Genomic DNA, 11,137 nt, shown 5'->3' with positions numbered 1-11,137 from the left:
GTTAACCAATGTCATAAAACAACATGTGTACTTCTGTTTCATGAGAAACTATTTGTTCTGTAAGCCTTCACCTGAAGTACAATAAAAAAAAAACAAACAAGTTTCTCCATTGCTCTCCCTCTTAATACTTGTCTACTTCTACCTTCCAAAACATATGTGGGCTTAACATATAATTTTACTAAACTTTTAGACTGTTAATCTTATTAGAGTTTTATGACATGTATGACTCTTTTTCCAGGAAAGATTCTGAGGTTCTAGGCCACTTTAGTTGACTTCAGCCAGCATCTAAAACAGTCAATCTCTGTCCTCCCACCCCACCTCCAACACACATACAGGCTCGTGTCTCACTTCAGTGCTTCTGATTGTTTTAAGATATGTTTTCTAATTATCTTAACTATTATCAAAGGCAATAGTCTACATAACCCAAGACAAATTTTATTAGTAACATAAATATACTGAGGTTTACTGATGCATCTATGATTAAAAGTCATTTATGACCATGTCAGGGAGTTCCTGGGTGGTTAAGTGCTCAACTACTAGCTGAAAGGTTGATAGTTCAAACCCACCCAGAGGTATCTTGGAAGACAGGCCCGGCAATCTGCTTCTGAGGGGTCACAGTCTTGAAAACCCTATGGAGAAGTTCTACTCTGCACACATAGGCTCGCCATGAGTTGGAATTGACTCGACGGCAACTATGAACAACATGACCATGTCAGAAGTGCACCCCATCTTAGTGATGTTTTTTACTTTTACTGACCTATAAGCCCTGTTTTCATTGTTGTCTCCCAAAACCTTCTCCAGGGAAAATGTTACAAAATTCTGAATTCTGTGACCTAAAGTTAGGGTGGCATGTAGTCTATTGTTCAAACCATTATATTTAAGAAAGCAAGGGGGCACTATCAATAATTATGCTGGGACAACAGTTATGAACCACTACTGTCCCAGGCAAACCAGCTGTATGGTCACCCTACAGGATAGAGACAGTGAGTTTTCCAGTGACATTCTCAGTAGCTCTGAAATTCTGGTCTGATTAGATAGCATGGGAAGAGTGATTCATGAGAACAGTCAGTGGATGGCCCAGTATTGGTATACATGTTTCTAGCATTAGCATGTTCACTCAATGAGTTAACCTTTAGTATCTTACGGGAAATTCCTATAATGTGTTTTAATTCAACCCTTGGGTCACACCAATTCTGACCTTAATATAATGCAGCACTTTTATTGCACTTTTCAAGTGAATTTCAAGCAGTGTTAACCTGCTATTTTGTTCTAATGACTTTAATGGCTGAAATTAGTGCCAGACAATGAGCTTGGCAGTGACAGCATAAATGCTACTGTCACATTTCCCTTTTTACTAATTTTGTATTATTTTAGCCGGTGTATAGATAACCCACAATGTTTTATTTGCAGAGCACTCTTAAATCACCAGCATTGGTATTTGACTTTTAAAGTACATCCATTACCTAATTTCTTGACACATGCGTATGTTAAGAAAGAAATTCACATTTAAATCTTAAAGGAGCTCTAACTGCGGCTTCGCAATTCTTCGTATAAACTACTGAGTTAAATAAATGGATCTTGGTTTAAGCCTGAAAGGATGTGCAGCAAAAGGAATCCTGAACAAAGAGATCATGTGAATCTGAAATAAGGTCACATTTCCATTAAATACGCAAATGATGATTGACTTTAAGGACCCTTTTGCCTTGCTCACAACTGTGTCTCCAGCACTTACAACTGTGTCTGGCATGTACTAAGTGTACATTTAATATTTGTTCAATGAATGAATAATATTCTTTGCAGTTTGCTTTAAGATATTTCTGGCATGTGCTTTTCACTTCTAAGTAAGACCTTAATACCTATTTATAATATTCTTGTAAGTGCGTGATGTGGAGGCTTGCAAATTTCTGGCTTTCCATAATCGTTGATTTAATTAATCAATAAGTTCCGTAGGCTTGTAATTTGCAGTGCTAGTATTATTTGCTTTGTTGGGAAGTTTTCCACATTCTTATTTCAGTTATACATTTACACTCCCTCTGATTTTCAGGTTTGCTCTTTGCTTCTCTTGTGCAGGGTAAGAAACCAGATAGTGTAACCAAATCCACCTTTTTTGCTCCATCCAAAGTTTTAGCTAGGGTAACGTTTCTATTAGCCTGATTTCCAAATGGAATCTAAAGTGCTATTTTAATAAAAGTGAGGTATAAAGGAAAGTTTAGTAGTTAGATCTTAGAAGATTATTTTTTCCTATGCTCAGTAGGAGCCCTGGTGGCGTAGGGGTTAAGAGACCGGCTGATAACCAAAAGGTTGGCTGTTTGAATCCACCAGCCACTCCTTGGAAACTCTGTAGGGTTCTACTCTGTTCTATAGGGTCACTATAAGTTGGAATTGACTTGACAACAACAGGTGTGTGTGTGTGTTTGCTCAATAAGTTACGTGAGAGTATTGTCTCTCCCTGGGGAGATAATTTCCAGATTGTAATATAAATTTTTTTCATAACTTTGTCATATCATTGAAAAAAAAGGTTTATTTTCTCTGGTGAGAAATCCTATTGTAAGCTTTCGGGCCTAACCTATTTTAATTGTAGGTCCTGTAAGTTTGTTGTTATTAGTTGCTGCCATGTCAATTCTGAGTCATGGCGCTCCCATGTGTGCACATTAGGACTGCTCCATAAAGTTTTCAAGGCTGTAACCTTTCAGAAGCAGATCACAAGGCCTTGCTTCCGAGGTGCCTCTGGGTAGATTCGAACTGCCAACCTCACAGCTGGTAGTTGAGCACTTAATTGTTTGTGCCACCCAGGGTGCTTTCTATAAGTGTATCACCTCTCTTATCATTTAGACAGTTTCTCAGGAATGGAGCTTAGTATGCTAGACAAAGTTTATCTTGGATGAAGCCAGGATGACCTATGTTCACTTTTTTCTTTCTCTCATGGTTTTTCACCTTCCTTACTTCTCAGGGTTTTAGTGCCCTCATTTGTCTTCATACCATAAATCAAAACATTTTCTCTAGACTGATTCTAATATTAGTAATTTTTACTTTAGTGTACATTTTAATATGTTTTTCTTCCTTCAAGTATTTGCATTTTAAACATTTTAATTTTAGTACTTATCTTTGTAAATGGAATTTTAGGCATCACTGTAGAAGGTACACTTTGCCAGGAACCACCCCAAGTTTCATAATATGCATATATGCCCCACGTACACCCATGCACTTGCGCGCGTGCATGTACGTGGGCACAGACTATGTTATCTAAGAGGAAGCCTCAACCATCTGTCTGTTATGACAGAGACTATTCTTTCATTTCATGTTCCTTAAACAATTGAATTTCTTATAAGTGACATCCGCCTTGGTTTTATCTTCTGGCCAGTGTTAGAACAGGATATATGGAAGCAAAAAGGGAATCAGATAGAATTTATGTGACTTCTTTACTGTTTGCTTTAAGTAGCTTTAGTATGAACCAAAAACATATTTATGAAATAAAAAATAACGGCGGAAGTGCTGTCATTCGTCTTGTTTTTATGCCAGCATAATAAATGATCATTGTATATTCGATTCTCACATTAGGACTATTTGCTGTAGGATGAAATGTGATATGAGAATTGTCTTGGACTTCATCCATAGGCATTTATTTACAAAAGGTTAAAAGGAACATTGGATAGTAGTTTCACCCATAAGGCAGTCCTATGGCAAAGGTGTCAGAATATAGTAAGATAATAGAGATTCACTAAAATAAAGAGATGTATGAATTTTAAGTTACAATGTAAACTGATCTCTAATAATATTTATATTTCAGGTCAGCTACTCCGGCTAAAAATGTTTCGAGAGGATCATGGGTCGTGGATGACAATGTTCTTCAGCACAATTCTTTTTCTCTTCATATTTTCTCACATATACAACACTATTCTTCTAATGGATGGGAACATGGGGTAGGTTATCTTTCCCCTTTCTACTGTGGTGAGTGTTATATTTGCAACTCATAAGAATTCAAGGAGAATTTTATAATTTGTAGTGCTCTAAATCTCCTTTATAAATATTCTTCCCCAAATAGGCATAAATCTGTGCATTTTTCTTAATTAAGACTTTTAGAGTCTTTTTCCTCCCCAAGACGCTTATAGCATATTATAGTATTTATATTGTGTTTCTTATTCTTTGGAACTTCTCTGTGAGGTAGTTTGAGCGTAGCTACTAATTTAATTATAGTGACAGCGAGCATGAGAACCAGGAAATCTTATTGACTTGCTTATATTCACACAGTTAGAAGAGCAAGGCTTAAAATGAAGGTCTCCAGTTTGCAACTCCATAGCTCTACAATACCTGGCTAAATAAAGTATTTGATACTGGTGACTTTTTTTTTTTTTTTTCTCTCTCTCTCGACATTCCTAACAGAGACACCTTTGTTATAAATGGGTCATTTTAAAAGTGGGCCACCCTGTATTAAATCCAGGGTTGTGATCTGTACTTATCAAATCACTAATCAAATTACCATGGCATGAAGATGTGCTAGCAAGTAGTTTTTTTTTTTTTTTTTTTTTAACTTTCTCTAGTTCTTTCATTATATAATGAAACACAAGAATTGGTCTTTCAGTATAATTTTCTCTTGGTTTGCTCTCAGTAAGTTCTAAGGGCAGGATATAAGGAGATTAATTTGACTTACAGCATTAAGAACTGAATTAGTGACAATAATAAACCACCTTAGATATCTGGTGTGCACTGAAGTAGTTGCTAAGAAGGGTTTTGTATCTATCCTTCCAATATTTCTGAAAGCTAGGTAATATCTTTTTCTTCTAAATATAGGCTAGGCAAGATTGTTGTCTAGTTCTATAATGTGCAATTATTACATATAGATTTTGGCTACCACTGTTCAATGCTGAGAGGGATAGCTCAATTAAAATTTTATGGTTTTCCTTCACCTTTAAAGGAGATGAATAGTAAAGGGAAAATAGATATTTCACAAGGCTTATACTTTAGTCCATATTAACAAGTGATAAACTCAAGAATTTGATTTTAGATCAAACGTCTGGACCTTAGGAAGTTATTAAAATGCTTTGTCTGTAATTGTTTCTTGGACTAGAGTAATGTTGTTAATACTGCGTCTATTTTTAAATGAGTAGTTATAGATTCTAACCTGTGGCTAGTCAGGGTATGCCTCAGACTTAGACCATTGCCTGGAATTCTGGAATGGGGGAGTTAAGGGGGCGTTACGAAACATAACTGAAGGTCCCTCTGGGAGGTATTGTACACTTCCACTCCTGGGACCAGAAGGAGAAAGGGCCCTGTCTAAAAATTACATTTTTTAGGCTGTTGCTAGAAATAATACATTAAATAATACAGGTATACCTCAGAGATATTGCGGGTCTGGTTCCAGAGCACTGCAATAAAGTGAATATCACAATTTTTTGGTTTGCCAGTGCATGTAGAAGTTATATTTGCAATATACTGTAGTCTGTTAAGTGTGCAATAGCATTATGTCTAAAAAACAATGTACATACCTTAATTAAAAATGCTTTATTGCTAAAAAATGCTAACCATCATCTGAGCCTTCAGCGAGTCGTTATCTTTTTGCTGGTGGAGGGTCTTGCCTCAATGTTGATGGCTGCTAATTGATCAGGGTGGTGGTTGCTGAAGGCTGGGGTGGTATTTTCTTAAAATAAGACTACAATGAAGTTTGCTGCATCGATTGACTCTTCCTTTCGTGAAAGATATCTCTGTAGCACGCAATGCTGTTTGATAGCATTTTACCCACAGTAGAAATTCTTTCAAAATTGGAGTCAATCCTCTCAAACCCTGCCATGCTGCCTTATCGACTAAGTTTAAGTAATATTCTAAATCCTTTGTTTTCATGTCAACAATGTTCACAGCATCTTCACCAGGAGTAGACTCCATCTCAGGAAACCGCTTTATTTGCTCATCCGTAAGCAACTCCTCATCAGTTAAAGTTTTGTCATGAGATTGCAGCAATTCAGTCACATCTTTAGGCTTCATTTCTAATTCTAGTTCTCTTGCTATTTCCACCAAATCTGCAGTTGCTTACTCCGCTGAAGTCTTGAACCCCTCAAAGTCATCTATGAGGGTTGGAATCAACTTTTTCCAAACTCCTGTTAATGTTGATACTTTGACCTCCTCCCATGAATCACAAATGTTCTTAATGGCACCTAGAATGGTGACTCCTTTCCAGAAGGTTTTCAATTCACTTTGCCCAGATCCATCAGAGGAATCACTATCTATGGCAGCTATAGCCTTATGAAATGTATTGCTTAAATAATAAGACTTGAAAATCGAAATTACTCCTTGATCCATGGGCTGCAGAATGGATGTTGTGTTAGCAGGCATGAAAACAACATTAATTTCCTTGTACAGAGTAGTGTAGTTTTAATATACATTTTCCATTGGACTTTAGAGCCCCCAAAACATCTCCGGGCATATTAAATTTTCATAAGGGCAAAACTGACCTGGGGCATAGGGTGAGGAGAGGGAGATTGATGATGAAGAGTCACAAGAAAAATTTTTTGAATAATAGAAATGGTCTATATTTTGTTGAAGTGGTCATTAAAAGAATATATATACTTGTCGAAACATATTCAACTGTACACTTAAAATAGGTACATTTGATTATATATAAATAATATCTGAGTAAAGTCTATTTAAAAACATAGATATTAAAATAAAAAATTTCATGTTGTTAGGTGCCATCAAGTCAGTTCCAATTCATAGCAACCCTATGTACAACAGGACAAAACACTGCCCAGTCCTGTGCCATCCTCACATTTGATAGATGGCTTAAAAGCAGATTAAATATAATTGAAGAGAGAATCAACATATTGGGAGATTGAATTTCATAAATGACCAAAATACAGCCCAGCAAGATAAAGTAATTGAAAATATTAAAGAGTGAATAAGAAACATGGAAGAGACAATGAAAAGTCCAATATATGTCCAATTTATATCCATAGACATAAATATCATAGTAAAACTCAGAACAACAAAGACAAAGAGGAGATCTTGAAGGTATTGAGAGAGAAAAGATTGCTTAGAAACTGAAACAAGTATACATGAATTGATCAATCACTAGGCACCAAATTAAGTGTTCACCAAACAATTGATATCTTATAGACTATATTCTCTGACCACAGTGCAATTAAGCTAGAATTCAATAAGAGAAGTATTTTAAAATCACTTGTATTTGGCATGCAGAATCTTAGAACTGAGCAATAATGAAAAATATGTATCAAAATGTGTGGGTTATAACTAAAGTGGTATTTAAAGGGAAATGTATAGCATTTAATGATTATTTTTTTAAAAAGAAATTCTAAGTATTAATGAATTAAATGTCTAATCAAGAATTTAGAAAAGGTAACTAATGGATACAAATGATATAGATAGTTTCTACAGAGACTCCCTGGATTTCATTCTTTCTTCTTAGATGGAATGGGTAGCAGCTGGATGACAGAGGTTTAAAGAGAGCATGGGAAGTGAAAAAGTGGACTAAGGATGTGCATGGAGGTGCTCTTTTTAAGCAAAGTGTTTGTGAATGGGAGCTGGAAGGGGATGTGGAGTTCAGGGGGAATGATTTTGTGTGATGTTTGAGATTTCTGACCACATTTAAGTAATGGTGGGGAGGATCCAATAGAATAAGATTTTGCTGGCGTATGTAAGGTCATCTTTTTTTTCACTATTCCCCCAAAATGACTTGATTCCATCCATGCAACTGTAGGAAGCATGATTCCTTCACCAATATTTCTGAAGGTTTCTGGTGAGGGAGGGTGTCTTAGTTATGTAGTCCTGCTATAACAGAAATACCCCAAGTGGATGGCTTTAACAAAGAGAAATTTATTCCCTCACAGTCAGGGTGTCAGCTTCAGGGCAAGGCTCTCTCTTTCTGTCAGCTCTGGAGGAAGGGCCTTTTCGTCAATCTTCCCCTGGACTAGAAGCTTCTCCACGCAGGAACCCCAGGTCCAAAGGACGCGCTCTACTCCCGGCACTGTTTTCTTGGTGGTACGAGGTCCCCTGTTCTCTGCTTGCATCCCTGTCCTTTTATCTCTTGTAAGATAAAAGGTGGTGTGGGCTACACCCTAGGGAAGCTCCTTTTACATTGGATCAGGGATGTGTACCTTAATAAGGGTGTTATACAATCCCACCCTGATCCTCTTTAACATAAAATTACAATCACAAAATGGAGGACAACCACACAACACTGGTAATCATGGCCCAGCCAAACTGATACACACATTTTTGGGGGGACATAATTCAATCCATGACAGAGAGTACTGATTTTCTTCCAACTCTTCAAATTTCCCCTCTTGGGTTCTGTTCTTGATTCCCTCTCAACATCTTTCCTCTGTTACTGCTCTCCTTTCTTCAAAGCACTTTACCCCATGTGCTGATGAATTCCCACCCACTCTGCTCCCTAAAAAACCATACATACAAGGTCTTTGTGGGTTATAGATTTTTATTAAAAGTTTGACGAGCATGGGAATTTTATTATTCAACATCAGTGTTCTTAAAGTTCCTCCTTCATCCCTTTTACAAGACTTTTCCCTTTAGTGCTGGAACCTGGCACCATTTATTGGGGCCTGTTCAAACCCTCTTACCCAAGAGTGTTCACGTTCTCCTCTCACAGTTTCCAGTTCCTACTTCTCTCTGGAGCTCCCAGTAACCTCCAGAATTCCTCTGTTTCATTATACAACAATACAGTTTGCTTTTGTCTCACTTTTTTTCCCCTTCGATTAATCTGGTGCCTTTTCTTTCATAACCAAAAACACATCAATGCATTCTCCAACATAATATAATATTATAAGCACTTATGCTCATACCAAAAGAACCAGTACCGCGACATGAATGCTGCTGCCTTCTCAGAATATGAAGGGGCCACTGTCACAGTGTTTTATTTTTGAAGAGCAACTGTAATTTTTTCTTTCACTTTACTATCTGTTTAAAAAACATGAAACACAGTGTTGGGATTTGACTTGATTCAAAATGATTAAAACATGACGCCCCATCCCAAAATATTTTTTTGATTCTCTCTGTGTTCAGCTAAAACCAAAAACCAAACCCATTGTCATTGAGTAGATTCGGACTCATACCGACCCTATAGGACAGAGTAGAACTGCCCCATGGAGCGTCCAAAAAGCAGCTGGTAGATTCAAACTGCTGCCCTTTTGGTTAATAGCCATAGCTCTTAACCACTCCACCACCAGGGCTCCTGTGTTCAAGTGGGTATCTTAAAATTGATTTGTTTAGAAATTCTCTGTTTGGCAGGAATGAGGAGAGATGTGCACCAAAGTACAGGTGGAGGTCTTTACTGATGAGGAACTGAGATAGTCACATAGGGCTAGGAAGTCTTTTTAGTGTTAGGACACTTCAAACACTTTTTTGAAGTTGTCTTTCTGGAGAAATTCTTAGTAATGTAATTTTTTATAGCATCCAGAGTCCAAAGCCCTACTTTAGTAAAGACTCACCTGGTTATTTAAAATATCCCCACTTCCCAAAGGATAACACATTTATAATGTACAAGGAGTGAAAATGGTGGGAAAGCAAAGTGAGCACATGAAACTCACAGTGTTTATCAAAATATTCCAAGAAGAACCACTTGATGGCAGCAAAAGTCATGTTTTCGGTACTGATTGTCTTAACTCTTACAGGTTTTCGCCGTGAAAAGAATCTTCTTCCTTCCGAATTTCTGAAACTTAGTGTTGCAATACTCTCTTCCTTGTTGTTAATTCAGTTTTTGAAGAACTCTATAGTAATCCTATAGAAATACGTAATAAACATTTATTATTTTATGATGTGTTTTGCCTCTGAAAAGGTGAAGTAAAAACTTCATATTCTAAACCAGATTTGTTGTTGTTAGCTGCCTTCAAGTCCTCTCAACTCACGGCGGCCTTTTTTACAACAGAAATGTTGTCCAGTCCTTCGCCACCTTTACGATCGTTGGTGTGCTCGAGTCCATTGTAGTGGCCACTGCGTATTTTGAGTGCCTTCCAACCTAGGGGGCTCATCTTCCAGGAATATTTGGACAGTATTCTGTTGTGATCCATAGGGTTTTATTGGCTAATTTTTGGAAGTAGATTGCCAGGCCTTTCTTCCTAGTCTGTCTTAGCCTGGAAGCTCTATGAAAACTGTCCACCATGGGCGACCCTGCTGGTATTTCACATACCAGCGGCATAGCTTCCAGCATCACAGTAACACACAAGCTACCACAGTACAACAAACTGGCAAACAGGTTTAAATAATTGTATCTATATAAACTTATATGCACATATATACATCTATATGTTTATATAGTTATTCCAGTATTATAATGATAAATACTGTGTTTACCACTCAGAAAATTAAACATTTGACTCATTGATAAAATTTCCTCCTTGAACTGGGATAAGAGGTCTATTTCATAGTCCTTCAGAGTGCATGCTTTTTAGGGCAAAATATGAAGAAGCTGATTTTCTTCTAGTGTTAATCATAAAGAGAAATTATATTTTTCCTGACTTTTCCAAGAAAGGCTTTTTCAAATGGAACAGCTAGAATGGAATAACGAGAATGTTCACACATGGAGAAGAATGTAACAAATGTCACTGAACAATGTGTAGATATTGTCGAATGGGAACCTAAACTGCTGTGTGAAACTTCACTGAAAACACAATATATTATTGAAAAAAAAAGAAAGCCTTTTCCAGAGAAGTTTTACAGGAATTAATAAATATATATTATACAAACCTTTCCAGAGACATTTTTAGTATATAAATGCATAAATAAGTGTAGCAGAAAGGGAAATGGAGAAATAAGACAAAGTGAATTAGGCAACTTTGAAAATCAGTGTTACTATTCATATTCAAGACCTGAAAAAATCAAGGTAAGAATTAGGTGGTGAGTATAAATGAAAATGGAATATACTCTGTCCCTCTTTTCGGTTTTCTCTTATTAGTTTTAGTAAGAAATTATATGGCCAGTTCATCTGGCTGCCTCAGCATGGTGATCACTCTTAGTAAGTGTGATCCAAGGGTGACTGGACTTGGGGAGATAATAGGAGGGAAGAATTGAAATGGACGTTTTTCTTTTTTTTTTTTTAATATTTTATTGTACTTCAGGTGAAGGCTTACAGAACAGATAGTTTCTCATGTAACAGTAATACACATGCTGTTTTATGACA

The 11,137-nt window shown here is 36.8% G+C and overlaps 1 protein-coding gene across 4 annotated transcripts in view; it reads left to right on the top strand.

Moving 5' to 3' along the window:
• Window positions 1-11,137, top strand: part of TMEM117 (transmembrane protein 117) — a 533,621-nt gene that overhangs the window by 75,110 nt on the left and 447,374 nt on the right. For all 4 annotated transcript variants that reach the window (XM_023738846.1, XM_004384562.2, XM_023738844.1 and 1 more), the window contains exon 3: window positions 3,788-3,920. In XM_023738846.1, the coding sequence (XP_023594614.1) occupies window positions 3,788-3,920 (133 nt within the window). The remainder of the gene's footprint in view (window positions 1-3,787; window positions 3,921-11,137) is intronic.

The sequence above is a fragment of the Trichechus manatus genome, unplaced genomic scaffold (assembly GCF_000243295.1).
Source record: "Trichechus manatus latirostris isolate Lorelei unplaced genomic scaffold, TriManLat1.0 scaffold00123, whole genome shotgun sequence".
NCBI classification, from domain to species: Eukaryota; Metazoa; Chordata; class Mammalia; order Sirenia; family Trichechidae; genus Trichechus; species Trichechus manatus.
This window is presented reverse-complemented; position numbering and strand designations above follow the sequence as displayed.